This window comes from Dermacentor variabilis, chromosome 2 (genome assembly GCF_050947875.1).
Source record: "Dermacentor variabilis isolate Ectoservices chromosome 2, ASM5094787v1, whole genome shotgun sequence".
NCBI classification, from domain to species: Eukaryota; Metazoa; Arthropoda; class Arachnida; order Ixodida; family Ixodidae; genus Dermacentor; species Dermacentor variabilis.
Window position 1 is genome coordinate 914,215 of NC_134569.1, and position 16,586 is coordinate 930,800.

The following is a 16,586-nucleotide window of genomic DNA, read 5'->3' on the forward strand; positions in this document are numbered from 1 at the left end:
ATATTTTTCTCACTTTACGGCCACCCTAGAAAAATTACGGTCCTTTTTTTTTTAAATAAGTCCCTAAGAAGAATTGGAATCTGCAATAAAAAAATCGACCCTGGGCGGTCGCATATCGCGAAAAAAAGAAGAAAAAATCGACCCTCAAAGCGTTAATAAAAGCAGTTTAATGTACTTTACTTCCAAGCTTGATTTGATATTAAAAAAAAAAGAAAATGATAACGCAACAACGATCAGACGCTGATGGCGCTGCGAGCGCATGCGACCTCAGTGCGGCCTGCATTTGGCGCCGCTAACAAAAAACGTGTTTCCGCTTGCTTACGCAAACGCACCGAAGCGCTAAGGGTCCTAACGCTTTGCGTCCCCTAAACTAAAGCTCTCTATTTTTAAAGAACAGAGTTAATTTTTGGACACGGTGTGACTGATTCAAGAGAGCTTGGTAGGTCAACTGCCCCGTTGGCAGAATTCACAGAACTGTACGCCATATGCTACTAAAAGCACATTGGCATCCGATGGCATGAGTATGAAGATTAATAGGTCATGAGTTTGCGAAACTATACTGGATATGGTCTATCACACATGAATGGAATAAGGAGGCCATGGATGGTCGCAGTTGGTGTTTTGGAGCAGTGCAGGCAAAACACACAGTCCTATCTCCGTAATAAATAAATATCTGATTACTGTTTATATGCTGTGCAAAGTACCTCATGGAGCACAAGTGTTTTGCTGAATGCAATGAATGAAGGATATTAGATTTGCAAATTGAGCTACCCCCTAAAAATTAATTTTCCTGCAAAAAGACAGATGTCGTCACATATGTCGTCACGCATACTTACCCTTGAATTAGAGTAAAGAGGATGTCTGGCTTCGTACAAATGTAGTCTACTGTCGGTGACCGTGTGCCTATTTGCCGTCGCAGGATGTTGTTGAAGATCTGGGCGACATCTTTCTTGCCCTAAGAAGCAATAAAGCAGCGACAAACATGAGATTTTTCAATGCAATCAGTGACCTGCATGGTAAGTGTGAATGTCAAGAAACTATGCTGATTAGCAGCTGACAGACAATGCCGTGGAAGTGGCACTTGGTCTTTGGGACAAGCTTTTGGAGCACAAACATTTGCTGTATGGAGCAACAACTTACTACTCTGGTGCAAAAAGGAAGCTCTGTGTAATACCCCTGTCACACGACAAATCTAATGTCATTTACAACGAATGACATTCACTCATAATGCTATTTGCTCGCTGTCACACGGTAAAACATAATGACATTCGCTGAAGCTTGCATTTCCAAACGAATGAGTTCGCCAAACTCATTTGCATTTGTTTGGCACCAAATGTGTATCCTCGACACCTGGAGCCTGCCGATCGGTCTCTCAAGCAGTACATGCTTCTTTGCTGTTAAAGAAAAAATAACTTATTCTGTTGATTTTATTACCTAATTATTACTTTTAATGACATTAAGTGCATCACAGCGCATAACTACAGAACGCTGTCCTCAATCCAGTGACTAGACGACCGCCTATGGCTTTGGCTGTGCAGTCGCATTTGTCCTCACTGGACGGCTGCAGCCACTTTGACTGACTTGACGTAAATGAATAAGAATAGTGATGTGGGCGAGTTGCCTTAAGTCCATGGTGTAAATTTCTTCAGCGTGAAGTACTGAAGTGTGGAAAGAAAAGTAAAAGAAAGGACAAAGGAAAAAGGATTGCAAGAGGACAAACATAAGCTTCTCGCTGCTTTAGCGCATCACGCTGCAGAAATTTACCCACTCACATAAATGCAAGCAAATTTTCTAATGGCATGCGCCGACGATGATGATATTAGGAGCTCGCATGTACATCAGAATGACGATCACAAGCAACTGCCTTTCTCGATCCTCTTCAGCAGAGGTAGCAGACGTGCCTCTTGTGCTTTCCACCATGTTGCTTGTCTGATCTTCGGCTTGGCTTGACACAACTTGGTTGGCAGTGTCAACAAGGTAGTGATCCAAAAGGATAGCGTGAAAGGTAGGATCACGTATTCCAATGGGATTTACCATACTAGGAAAATGATTCTTAATAATAGAGTTGGTTTGACGCTATTCTTGCTCGTCTTTTTTTTACTATCATCGTCATAATTTTCAAATTACATTAGTTTTCGCCATGTGTCAGCGTGCAGTGATAATGACATTAACCGCAAGAAATGTCATTCGTTGGAAATGGCATTAGATTTACTGTGTGACACGGGTATAAGTTAGTACTTTCTGAAACATTGCATTCAATCTGTATTATACCAAGATGAAAGTATTTTTCTTCAACTTATTGTTCCATTTTATTATTATTAATGATGCTACGAAACAGCCACCACAGTGTGGCTGCACTGAAGAGGAGGAAGACGACGTGGAACCGCTTGATATAGTGTCGCCATTGCGGCCTTCCGCTAGCTTCCTCTTTATTATTATTCTTATTATTATTATTATGCAAGAAGATGAAGACAAATGCAGATTTAACCCCAATTTGCAGTTAATTCTGCATTTTAATAAAGGGGTAATTCCCGCCAAGCTGTCCTTAGCTTCGTTACTCATTTCATCTCCTCAATAAGATGAATACATACAGCTGGCCAATTTTTTAAAGGGCCTCCAAAATGATTTTGAACAAACGTACTGAGTTGTAAGGGTAGGTCCTTTTGATCATTAATTGATGCATCGAAGTGCTCTGCGTGAAGCATATAATTTATTATAAGGTTTTAAAAGTGTACACTGCTATCGATTGCAGCACGCCATTTGGCTGAGTTCTATGCTGCTTCTGACCAGGTGACGTGAGGTGACCATATGACACCAGAAGGGTGAGCTATCCCAACTGGCTGCCCAGAGAGCATCAATGTTTCCAGCTTTATGGCTTACAAATGTTGTTCATAATAGTTGGAATGTTAGTTGATTTGTTTCTATAAAAAAGAAAGTGACAGAAAGAGAATACACAAGGACAACATATCACTATACTCAAGACTTCCGGTACACAGCAAGTGTCGTCTGCTTGTGTTACAACGTGCTCCCTGTTGGTCTCAATCTTTCTTTTCGCAACCACCCTAGTGAACCCTTGTTACATTGTGGGCTGCAAATGTAGTGACTGGCAATATGCCAAGCTGCGACATCGTGTCCCTCTGCAAGGCAGCAGACAAACGGAGTGGCTGCAGCACATCGGACTGTCGGTATTCGATTGGTGCCAGGATTTGCACGCTTGTGGCCATCACTTTACGCCAGAGGATTACTACCACAATAGTGTTTTGAGTGTCCGATATTCGAGTAAATGCACCTGCTTGTGGACTGGGCCTGGGCGTTTCATGGGATGAGCAGAGGCACAAACGTGACCGGTCTGCACGGTGCAGCTACCTGGTAGCACAGGGCTCGACCAAACACAGAACTAATATAGCAGTAACGAAGTGTACTCTACCTTACTGCTAGTGTAAATGTTTGGCAGAAGCGTAATCTTGAACACGTTTTTCTAAACATTTAAAACGTTTTACACTTGGTTAGAGCAATACAGTTGCCGACCGTTTATTCAGACCGCACAGGGACTGCGGAAATGTCCAAATAAACAGGTGTCCGAAAAAGCAGATTAAAAAAGAACATTCTTTATTTCCCCGTGCTTATTCGGGCTTGACAGTACGCTTGAAGAAATCGTGAATGCGCCATGGCACGCTGTTCCGTTTACGCGCAATCAGATAAGCCTGAATCTCGGACAGGGGCGCACGGTCACTATAGGCAGCTGAAAGCAGTCACTGCTTATACACGCTCTGCATGCAACGGCAGCGTAGCATTTGGTGCATCATCTTCCGACTCGGAGTCATTGGCCGGAGCTGCAGCAGCAACCTGACAAATGATCTCGCTGTCGTGGAGTTCTGCGTATGTCAGTACAGCAGTGTCACTACCTGTGAAACTGTCAAATGAGATGGTGTTCGGAATTGCAATGCAACCACTGCGCAGTTCTCGGCAGAACATTTTCGGCCTCAGTAGGGAGCACATCGGAAGGCAAAGAATCCTAGGCCTCCTGGCACCTGCTTGCCGGCATTCCCCAGCACAGTCTGCGTGGGCACTGTCAGCGCCATTAGACACTTGACGCGATGTTTCCATATGCCGCGTTGGATCACCGCAACCTCGACACAGCACACAAAGCAAACACCACCATGCCGTCACGCCGGCACCAGTCACACAAACGAAAAACGTGGCCTACTCGCAGCGTCGTGCACGAATCGAGCATGTCCGAATTTTTGGAGTCCGAAAAATCAGTCGGCGACTGTATTAGCTCTGTGTTTGGCTGTTTAAGCTTTGTGCCAGAAGGTGGCTGGACCGTACAGACCCCCTCAATTTGAACTTATGGTTTATTCGAACTGCCGCCGTGGTCCCGTCAAAGTTATGTGTATTCCATGGGCAAAAATGCCCGGTAATTTGAACGCCCAAGCATTTGCAACAGTTAATTCAATTGTATCGCAATCCGACAATGCTCTCTGCAGCGCGCCAAATCACGTGGTGGCGCCTCCAACCAGCATTGTTCTGACCCCGTCATAGAGAACAGGCTTAGGAGAAGCCCATCAACGCCACGTGCGAGGAAAAAGAAGAAGAAAAAAAAATGTGGCGGAAATTTTATCCTTTCTCAAATGGCAAGGTAGCAGTTTCAGCGTCACGCCGTAGTGCCCCAGCCACACTGAGGGCAAAACGTGTGCCACGGGAGGGACCAGCCCTGGGCAGATTTTTCACGGCTTGCTGCGGCGGCAACGAGCCGCGAGTTGAGGGGACCATAAGACTAGCCCCTACAATAATGCATGTGCGGGAAACTGGTATCATGTGGACCCACCCAATCGCTCTATTCGTATTCATGTTTGGTTCAACTGGACTGCTTGTTTTTGGGTGAGAAAGTTCGATCCTGGTGGCCTTCATAATTTTTTTTTCATAATTTATTTATTTATTAGTAAAAATACAGATAATTGCATGTGCGTAGTACACATAAGGAGGTCCCATAGTCAAAGACTGTATTGGGACCTCGGCTCTGGACACTGTTGCGAAAGTGTGGCTTGTGCCAGAAGTATCTCGCCCACTACGTCGGCCCCTACGTTATTCTGGAGCGCCTCAGCGAAGTGAACTATCGCATTGTGCGTCTCACGAGCAGTGGACGACGCTCGGCTAAGGCTGAAGTGACACACGTTGCGCGTCTGAGGCGTTACAATCCACGAGATGACTGACTCGCCCGGCGGGCTTCGTCTACCAGCGGAGAAATGTCACGAGCTCTGTCATGAACCATGGCTGCCGTGCAAACAACCAGGTGGAAGAAAAGAGAATGACGTTAGCCAAGCTGCCTCGGAACCGCTCTCAAAAACGCACCTATCAACCAGATTCATCTGGTTCTGCATTAAACACCTCGTGTGTAACAATATTGTTGTCCTTGCAAGTATAAATGGAATAGCATCTGTATTGTGTGGCTTGTGTCTACTTTCTTGTCCTATTTTCGAATTTTGTTTCCATGTCCGGACTGTCTAGCCATAATAAAATTTGCCTTATGCACTTGTCGATATACCACTAAGCGATCGCAACAAAGGTGCATCGAGCAGCTGTGCCCTTACAATCATGCCTCACAATAATTAAATAACAATTATTATTGCAATAGCAATTATATGGACCCTTCAAGCGAATTTCTGCCATTGCTGTCAGCGTCGCAGTGTGGTTCCGTATAATGTTCAAGAGCAATAAGATCGTGCCGCGCGCTGTGTGCAGTAGTTGTGTGGGAAACCATGTGTGGTTTGAAGCGTAGCACCTTCTCAGACATGCAAGTTATTCCCCATTATTTGGATATTTGGAGCAGGTGCATGTCGATGAAGGCCTGATGCAATATCTGTGATAAATGACAATTTGGAACAGCATGCAGCAGGATTTCCTCTATGGTGCAGTTTGGCCCAATTGAAGCAGCACTTCGATCACTGGACAATGTACACCATCTGAGGTGTGCTTGCAAAAGTGTTTCATTGTTAATGCATGCACTGCAAGCTTTGGTTTATACACTGACAAACGTACATGCTCAATTGAGTGAAACTATTCATTTGGCTTGATGTCAAATATGCAGACACGTTAACGCAAGTGTGGTTGCGGACTGATTAACCTCCTCCTTTGCAAAAGCTAATAGCAAAACATAATTTTTGACATAAGCACTAAACAAGGGCACATTTGCATGCCACTAAGAGCAATATTGTTTCATAACCTTTATATTAAAGAATGAATGGAACACTATTTAAAAAAGAAAAGGATTTATAAAAGTTAGAAAACATGAGTGCAGACTAACAACATTTATTTGAAACAATCGTTAAAGGGACAGTAAAGGTTAATAATCGAGGAGTGGTGACGTCATGGTTTGATAGTGACGTTGCGTCGGTGGCGAGTAAAACGGCGCCTGTAGACGGCGCTACGGCTTTTCTGCGCAAAACGCAAACGCGCGGCCAGAAACAGAGCTAAGACAGAGCCAACAGCAGCACGAAAGCGCAACTATGGTGGCTAACGGAAGGGAAAGTGTGCAACGATGAGCTGGTTCTTTATTTTTACGACGCCAACTTTGATGCTCGTTGCAATGGACGACCCTGACGACGACACATAGGCTTGCAATGCTGGGCTCGACTTAAGCGATTAAAGCACTGATGAATGTGACCTGCTGCTGAGAGCTTGCGCTGCCGGCGTCATTCCGTACTACTAGGACGGCAACTGTATGTCATGGCTGTACATATTCACACATTTGTAGCTTTTCCTTCGTGAAAACCAAATGCCGCACTCACCGCCCCGTCTTCGACCTGCAATTGTTCTTGTGCTTCGGAGAATGCAGGCAAGACCGACGGAACAGCGCCACGAGAAAGCATTGCTTTGAAAGGCACTCTACATGACTTCAGTAAGTCGGCGTTGAACTCGTAATCCGCCAGACGAAAGTACAGCGAGCACACTATGCGATTTTTCGGCTCTTTGCCAACGCGCTGTGGCTGAGGTACGGCACTTAACCACTTCGAACGGAGAGGTTCACTCGTTGGCAGACAGTGATAAGTAATGTTGGATTCGCCGCTGCAACTGCCCTTCGCCAAGTTCCGCGGACAGTTCGCGCATCTGACATCACATGGACGTGGCATTCTTGCTGCTTGTTCCAAATGCAAGTTTCGCGAGCCAGCAGAACCAGCGCAGCACGACGTGATAATGAAACAACTGAAATTCCAAAAAGCGCGCGGCGCAGTCGAGTAAAAACGAAACCTTACGCCCAACCATATACAGTCAACGACTGAATTTTTGGACGCCCAAATTTTCGGACATGCCTGATATTTCAGAAGTCTCCACGAGCCCCATAGAATCAATGTATAAGGACATCTGAAGTTTCGGACGCTCGAACCCCCCGCCATCCAATTTTCCGGACTTTTTGACGCGACGGAAGGTCCTTTGGCTCCCTGCGCAGCGCCCTTGCGAAGGAAATCGACTTGCAGCTGAAGCATATCAGCGCTTTGAACCACAACTAGCTGAATCTAGCCATCACACACCGATTTGGTCTGGCCACGCTGGCTATGTTCACTGCCGCACTTCCGTTTTCGGCGGAGTTTCCGGAGCGCCGCCATTTCGTTTGTTTGCGCCGGCCACGTTTTGGCTAGCGTGGTGTGTGGTTGTGCTGTTGTGTCAAGTGTGCTCTGCGAGCTAGGCCTAGGTGCTTCGACGCTTGTCAGTGAACTCCACAGTTCGCAACTTGAGGATTTCGCTTGCCTTCGATGGCCCTCACTCCGTCTTCATTGTCCAGGCCGATGGCATCGAAGCGCGGAAAGCAGTACCGTCGGTTAACGATGGAGAAGAAAGCTGCCATTATTAAGCAAGTCGTGAGCGGCCGATCGCAGGCTGGCGTAAGCAAGGAGTTTGGCACCCATGGACGACGTGATCAACGACCTCCGCTCTGCTGGGGTTTCCATACCCATCGAAATAACTTTTGAACAGTTTGTTGACGCTGACAACGAGCTCGACTTCTGCGCAGAACTGATTGACGAGGCAATAGTCGGTCAGGTTGTGGCGGATTCAAAAGACTCTGATTTGAAAATGAGGAGCCAATGCCTGCGCCGCCTACAAGCGCCGAATTGACGCGAGCACTGTTGACTCTTTTATCGGTGTACAGTGCTGACATGACCCATGCTCAGATCGAGGCGAATATGATTGCATGCAACTGGAACGCCGTCCAAACAACAATCAACAAGTTCTTCAAGCCACTGCAGCAATAACACCGGATGCCCGACGATGCACATGTACATAATAAACCGGCAGTCGGCTGCATACAGAGTTTTTGAACGCCTCTTTTTATAGCCACTTCACTGATGCTTTGGCAGGGTTTTGGAAGCCTGGTACTTCACCCTTTACCTCTAGATACGATAATAAAAGGAGAAAGTTGCGTTTTTTTGCGTGCATTCGTTTTTTCGGACTGCCTGAATTTTCTGAGGTTTTTACATTCCCTAGAGGGTCCGAAAAATCGGTCGTTGACTGTACTACTGAAGGGTAACACCAAAATGTTTTTTCTTGGAATCAAACAGAAGTAGACAAGTAGCATTTTCTTTCATCTTATAACTTAATGAAATAATCTTTTTAATCAAGTAGTTGAGTACTAGTGACATAAATTATGATGAGGAGTGGCTTCGTCATCGGGCTAGTACCGGTATGTCGCTGGAGGGTCTCAAATCGTGTCATGCATTTACCTCAATTTCTAGCTCTGTTCGCAACTATATTGATGCCTTAGATGTTCTAGATCATTGCTTTATCACTTTAACTTGACTTCATAGTAACCTTTAGTGTCCCTTTAAATAGTCGAACTCACTTATAACAATATAAGTGGCAAGAAAATTCCATTCCAATTCCATAATTGTTACAGTCGAACCCGACTATATCGAACCCGTTTACATCGAATTATTCTATATATCGAACAATTTCTGGGCACGATATAGTTACAATGAGTATATATCGCAAAAATTACGCTTACATCAAACAAAAATAGCAGCGACACCCGATATATCGAACGTCAAGCGGCGGAAAGTGCCCCCGGAAGTTGGCTTTCCCTCGCGGTGGCGGAGAAAAACCGGCTGCGCGGCTCCATCCAACCGCTCTCCCTACCGTGACCGACCGCGCTGCCTCGGACGAGCCCATCGGCAACCCCCCCCCCCCCCCCTGCAAAATATGATCCTGGCCCGCCCACAGCGCTTACTCAGACAGCCAATCAGATGCTCTGGTGCCCTCGTCATGCAAGATGGCGAAAGTGCGACTTGTCTCGCTGTCGTTGTGTGCGCCTTGTAGGCCTTCCCTCGCAGTGTTGCCGTGATGAAGCGGAAGAATTTGCCTTTCGTCGTCAAGCTCGCAATCATAAATCGTGTCGAACGCGGTGAGAAGTCGGATGTCCCCGCAGAGCACAAGATTCCGAGGAGCACTCTCGGCACGATCTTGAAGAATAAGAGGGAGATTAGGGCTAAAGCGTCCAATCTCGCGACCCGGTGCCCGTGGCGCCCGACCCGTACGCACGGCCGCGTACGAGTGGTTAATCTGAAATTGCTTCAGCCGTGCCGACTTCCGCGTGCTCGGTGATGACCGTAAATTCTGATGAATGCGACGAAGCCGTCGCCAGTGTTGCCAAAGTTTGGAGCGAACTGTCAGAATTTTCCGAAGCTGTTGACGAATCAACGGTGGATGAGTTTGTGAGCGCAAATGATGTGTCGCGACCGCGGGAGAGCCCGAAAACGAAGACTACATTGCCAACATCGTACCGAGCACAAGTGAAAGTGGGCACAATGAGGAAAGCAACGACGGTCCTTGGCCCACATCCTCCGAAGTGATTGGTGCGCTCGCACTAGCCCGGTGCTTCTGCGCGAATGCGGAAAGTTGCGGCCTCAGCTGCTCCGACTCCTTAATGTGGAAAAGTGTGTGCGTCGCAGGCAGCGAAATTGCCAAAGCAGAAGAAAATGCAGGACTGTTTCGTGCGAAACTAAGCTAGTTTAATCAAAGTGATTTTATAAATGGTATGTGCTTTTATGACATCCAATTATTTAGCAGGCTTATATCGAATTATGCTCTATATCGAACTGATAGGCGTTTTTTTGCGAGTTCGATATAGCCGGGTTCGACTGTATAACAGGGTTGCTTGCGCTATTCTTTTTCAGGATTTTGTCGTATTTTGTCTTTTTACACAGACACCGAATAGCCATATTTGTTATAACCGATGATGTGGCATGGGAACATTGTAGTAGGCAGTTTATTTTACCACAGAACACACAAAAGTTCATAGGGTTGCAGCTACTCATCGTTATCTCCGATATATTGTTAGAATCAGTATCCTTATAAGTGGGCTGAACTGTTTGTTTATGTTTGTTTAATTTGTTTATGAGTCGATAAGCATTACTCAAGTAAAAGTTTTTAGTCTGTGCTTGTGTTGTCTAATCCTCTCCAGATTTTTTTGTACTGTCCCCATAATACGTACGAACAAGCTACAATTTATTTCTTGTACCTCCGAACCCCATTTTTTCTTCATATTTCACCCTGACTCATCACTTCTTGCCGTAGAGTCCTCCTGGTAAAACCTGCATTGCTATTCTTCATGCTGCGAGGGTGTTGTCTCACCAGCGACAGAAGCTAGACCTTGTTCAGGGGTGGGTGTCGAGCTGAACACTTTCCTTCAAGATGCACATGCGAACTGCACATGTGAACTAGCTGGCCACATCTGGCCAGCTACCAGGTGTGGGTCTTCTCGTGGGGCCAGAGCTCGAGGACTCTATGCTCACAAGCAAGGAGGCAGGCCAAGTTCTTCAAAGACTGCCTTCGTTTGGAATGCTTGAAAGACCATGCCACAACAGCGTTCTTGCAAACTCATCTCATTAAACATGCTGCATTCGCTTCCTAGAACGGCTCAGAATGCATCAACCAATCAAGCTGTTCACATGAGCAGCTTGAAGGAAAGCGTTCAGCCCGAGACCCACCCTTGAACAAGGTTGAGTTCCTGTCGCGGCTGAGACAGACACTCACAGCATGCAGAGTGACCACGCAGATCTTACCAGAAGGGATCCACGGCAATGTAACTTCAACCTATTTGGTTACCTGTCCGCTCACGTCTACAAACCACCTTTCCCCCGCAGCACTTACACGTGCCTTCGAAACTGAAGCCACCACCACTGCCACTTGTGCAGCTCTTGATAACTGCATTCTAGAGTCTTCCCGAGATGCTACTGTTCCCACTTATGCAGCTCTCCAGAAAGCAACACAACAGTGCAGCAAGCAGTCATCAGCTACAACTCAGGTGTGCTGCAAGCACTTTTGTGAGGAAGATTCCTGATCCGGCGTCGGAGCTGCAATGTTCGGTGAGTAGCAGAAAGCATGCTCTGAGACGCTTGCCGACCCCTGCTGCCCGGCTAATGTGGTGAAGCTTTGGTCTATGAACTTGTTGATGCTTCTTATTGGCAAGTTCACTGGAATGAAAGGGAACTGTAAAAAGCACATTAAAAAAGGCATGGCATATGCCCATGCTTGTGTAGCACCAGACAATGAAATGTACTGGATTAAGAAAAAGAAGCAGTAGGTAATTGCTTGCTGAGAGAAGACAGATACAGTGCGACGAAACTTCAGAAATTAATGATATTGAAACATTCAAGACTTTATAAGAAAACAAAAGAAAAGGTTGAATCGGTGTGACGGGACATGCAGAAGTCGTTGTCATAGACGTTGAAGTCCCTAAAGTGATAACAAAATTATTTTTGATCATCTCTGATAGTGTCCACACAACAGTAGTTCCTTATGTACTGTCAAATGCTCATATGCTGCGGCCTAAAGCTCACGGCACAGTGCGAGAACTCGCTCACAACGAAAGCGAAACATTGCGTGCGGACATGCATGCAGACATGCAGTAGGTCACCGTGAACCCGTGTGATTGCTGCATTGAGGCTTCATTCTGTTATGCTCCATTTGGTTATACATACAGCCCACTATAAGAACATATTTCACATAGTTCGCTCTCAGTGATGGTACACTTTTCATGCAAGAAGCCGGTTCAAGCAAATCCATCGCGGCGACTGCACACAGTGGGTGTTCACTGTACTTATTCAGTAAAGTTATATACAGTCGAGCCCACTTATAACGGCCCCACTTAAGACGAACATTCGCTTATCACGAACAAGTGCGGCGTGACCGTCAAAATATACATTTTGCAAATATACAAATATACATGGTGCTCGGCCTCAGCTACAACGAACGCCCGCGAGCCTAGCCGATCGGCTACAGCGAACGCCTTGGTGTCGCGGACCACTTTCCACATGGTTAGAGCCGCCGACCCTGTGCTGTGCATGCTCCGAGGATTGGCTTTCCTGCGGCGTCTCACCAGAGGCACGGCAATGCAGCAAGGGGATCGCCGCGATAACGAGGGGAAAAAAAAACAAACAATGCTGGCCCAGCACGCATGAGCCACGCGAACATGCAAGTCGAAGGGAAGCCTGAAAGTGAAAGCTCATTTGCCATGGGATTCCACTCGCCATCGGCGACATCAGGGCAGCGGCAAAGTTTTTCACCAATTGACAACGTAGCAAGTGATCACGTGCTTTCGTAACCCCCTCTTCTCCCCCCCCCCCCCTTCCTCCTTAACACCTCGCCTCATATGACTGCGCGACTGCCTTTTGTCTTGCTTGTGGTTGTGCTGGTTGTGTTAGCGTTGTCAGCATTGTTTCCTACTGGTGTGCTCCCGTGCCTATCCGAGATGGCGGATTCGCCAACGTCTACTTCGTCAGTGAAGCGAAAAGCTTTGGACTTGGCCATGAAACTGTTGATTTTGGAAGACCTTTCCCAAGGCACGAAAAACCACGAACTGGTGAAAAAGTATGGTTTGTCGAAATGGACAATATCCACGATACTGAAAGAGAAGGACAAAATCTACAAGAGTGCCGCCACGGACTCCACGACAAGGAAGCGCCTACGGAAAGCCACATATGCAGACGTTGAAGACGCGCTTCTAAAGTGGTTCCTTGATACTCGAGCACGCAATGTTCCCATCAGCGGGCCGCTGATGTTGTCCAAAGCAAAGGACTTAGCGCTCCTCCTGGACTTCCCAGCTTTTCCCCCTGGCAATGGCTGGCTCTATCGCTTCAAGCTCCACCACGGAATTTTTTTCAAGACCATCAACGACGAATCGGCATCGGTAAGTGACGAAGACATCAACACGTGGATGTCTAAAAACTTGGCCCGTGTATCAAGTTATGCTGAAAGGGATGTGTATAACACCGATGAAACGGCCCTATTCTATCAAATGCTGCCTGGCAAAACGCACGCTATGAAGGGTGACAAATGTGCTGGCGGCAAGCACAGCAAAGTTCGCATAACTGTGCTTTTGTGCACCAACATGGATGGAAGCGATCGATGCTTGCCACTTGTCATTGGCAAATCAAAGAGGCCGCATTGCTTCCGCACATATGTACCAGTGCGTTACAGGCATAACCCGAAGTCGTGTATGACACGCAAGTTGTTCGCAGAATGGCTAATTGATTTTGACAGCAGCATGGCGAAGAAAGGGCGCAAAGTTCTGATTCTCGACAACTGTACCGCCCACCATGTCCAAGCTGTCTTAACGGCAGCTGAGCTGCTTTTTCTGCCGCCAAATGTAACGTCAAAAGCGCAACCACTGGACATGGGCGTGATACGGTCACTTAAAGCGGCCTATAGGCACCGTGTTGTGCAGCGGATGCTGATTGCAGTTGATCACCCCGCTGCCAATGTGCCTCTGCAAGTCTCGCTGTAGTCGGCGGTAGAAATGATCAAAGTGGCGTGGATGGAAGTGACATCAGAATGCATCCAGAATTGTTTTCGCAAGGCCGGCTTCGCCCATGCACCTGAAGTGGGCATTGAAGACACTCAACAAAGCCAGCTTGACGACTTGTGGCGGCACGTTGTTGACGCTAACCTGGCCAGCTGCGATCTTGACTGGCAAGATTTTGTTGATGTAGACGATGCTGCTGAAGTTGTGGAGTCATTCTGCGACGAGACCGCCATCCAGGAAGTGCGGGCATCAAGCGACACCGAAGCATCAGACGACGACAACGATCCATCGGAGCCAGCACCCATAAGCGCGACCACAGCAGTGAGCCATATTGAGGCGCTTAGAAATCTTGTTTATTTTAAGGCCTTGGGTGGTGAACACATCGCAGCTTTGAACAAGCTTGAAACCGCCGTCATTGGATGTGCTCTGAAGAGGCAGACAGCGATCACAGATTTTTTTTTTCTCTATAAGTTTGTTTTGATTGATGTCAATTTTTGTGTGTGGCCCACATATCACGAACTTCTGGATAGAACAAATGAATTCCACGTGACGCTCGGGTTCGTTATAAGCGGGCTCAACTGTAGAAATATTGCCTGTAAACCATTCTGTGCTTTCTGTTTGCCCAAGATTATTATTTTGATAGTTGAAAAGTTCCTTCATTTCAAGAGTACCCACAGAAAGGAGGGCTCCCGCATGGTGTTTTTATTGAGCCCCGACAGCCAAACCTATGAGGAGCGTGCTACATTATCTCTCACCTACGCAAGCGAGGTCCGACAGATGGCAACTCTGCAAGTCCTTGACAATAATATTGACAATAAATATTGACAAGAGTACTTGCTTATCTTTATCCGATCACGAGACAACAAATGTTAAACATTACTGCCCAGTGCAAGATGCGTCTGCATGTATCAGAACATTCTCAATTGTTACAGCCAAACCTTGTGTAATTAGATTGCATGCGCAACACAAATAATGTTGTACCTTCTGGAAGGCATGCGAGCACCAGCGATTACGCTGGAATCTTTGACAAGCCGAGTACGAAAAGCCAAAATGCTTGAACCACATACAAGATTTTTGACGATAAATGCATATGCTCGTCACTATCGTTCTGCCCAAGCGCAAGTTATTGGGCCCAAGTTCGCACAGTATATAGTTTCATGACTCAGCGATACCATGGTAAGATTCATCACCATCACAAAAACGTGACTTTACGAACTCTGCCTACATCATTGTCAAATATTGCCCTGCCAGAAATCATGGCAGTCTCGTGCAACAGGATGCCATGTTGTGCACCCGCCATCCAGAAACTACGAGGAAAGTTTCGAAATTGTGAAGCACAGATATTTCTTTTAATTGTTTGCCACGCACTTACCATCAGTCCTGCCATCAAGATATACAGCATACATTGTCTGAAAATTAATGCAAGCAAGTTCTGCATCTTGCGAGGTTAGAAATGTCTTCAACAAATGCAATCAGATTATCCAATGTGGCAGCAAACAAATGACATTTTTAACTAATACAATCCACTAGAATAACTTGAATTATTTGGACATTCTTTCCAGCCCTGAGAAGTCCAGTTTAATAACCTTTGTACTGCTACGGAAAAGTTCCACAATTAAATCCTTGCTCTTAAGGCCCCCTGCAGCTGAGAGTACAACATTTTCTGTACCTCAAAGTCAATCTTGGAAAGGTTCTGCACCAGCAATAGCAGCAGGTTGGTGTTGTATAGCTCCTGTGCCAGCTGGGCCACCACAATGTCTGTCTGGGGCTCTGTGTCACACGTGCCATACAGCATGTTCTTCATCATCACCAGGTGCTTGGAGACATCTTCCTGGGCCTGCATGCAATGCACCCACCTTTAAAGCTAGTCTCAAATTGCGAGACCTCACCAGTGTGCAAACTGCATGGTAAAACCTCTCTATAAGGAAGTTCAAGGGGCAAATGAAATTCGTTATAAGATGTCTTCGCAGCTGATACACCCTGTAGAATTTGGGTGTGTTGCAGTGAGATTTTGGTGAGTGCAGAGAAGCTGGTAGGAAAGCCTGCGTCACACAACCGCAGAGCACCTAGAGATATATTGCTAAATTTTTATCAGTGACATGACTGCGTTCTCTAGCACAGCTGTCAATGCCAATCCATCTTTGGTACCATATGCACAGAAAGTAGCCCTGATCAAGCCTTAAGGCTGGGCTGAAGAAAAAAACGTACTGGGTGCCACACTACAGCAACTAGAGCTTCGAGTGAAGTAACTGGCATACTGCATAGATGCACACATTAAAAACAGACAAAGTCATCTAATGTACAAACAACATTAACACTACTCAGCAAATTGGCCACCACAATTTATTCAGTCATGCCCTGAAGCAATCATTTACGGTACCTGTGCTACTGTATTTGTCAGAGCTGGGTTCTGTGTACAGAGTTTGTATGGAACATTTAACTGAAAATTCAAGGACAATTCCAGTATTTCAAGTATGCCAAAAGCCCAAATTCAAGGAGGGAAAAACAAACCTTATTCATACACATACAATGAAAAATTGTGATATCTCCTTTTCCTTAGCTGCAATTTCTTGCAGCTAAGCAGCAGCCGAGTTGGACACACACTTCAAGCATTTCAGGTCGCCTTTATAAGTCGATTTTCCCATTGTAGTGATGTCAATTGCATTTTTTTTTCTTTATTCTTTATTCAGTGAGTGCCCCGCTTTGCCAGTAAGGCGTTACAGCAGGGGGGGTTACAGACTTAAATAGAACACTTCTTCATCTATACAGCACACTTGCGTCTCTTGCAGCC

At 46.3% G+C, this 16,586-nt stretch overlaps 1 protein-coding gene across 4 annotated transcripts in view; it reads right to left on the minus strand.

Annotated features, from left to right (window-relative positions):
• Mo25 (calcium binding protein Mo25) overlaps nt 1-16,586 on the minus strand; it is a 171,359-nt gene that overhangs the window by 114,627 nt on the left and 40,146 nt on the right. For 3 of the 4 annotated variants that reach the window (XM_075679520.1, XM_075679521.1, XM_075679519.1), the window contains 2 exons: nt 15,465-15,632; nt 837-955 (listed from right to left, as the gene is read on the minus strand). In XM_075679520.1, the coding sequence (XP_075535635.1) occupies nt 837-955; nt 15,465-15,632 (287 nt within the window). The remainder of the gene's footprint in view (nt 1-836; nt 956-15,464; nt 15,633-16,586) is intronic. The other variant, XM_075679522.1, reaches the window with a different exon arrangement.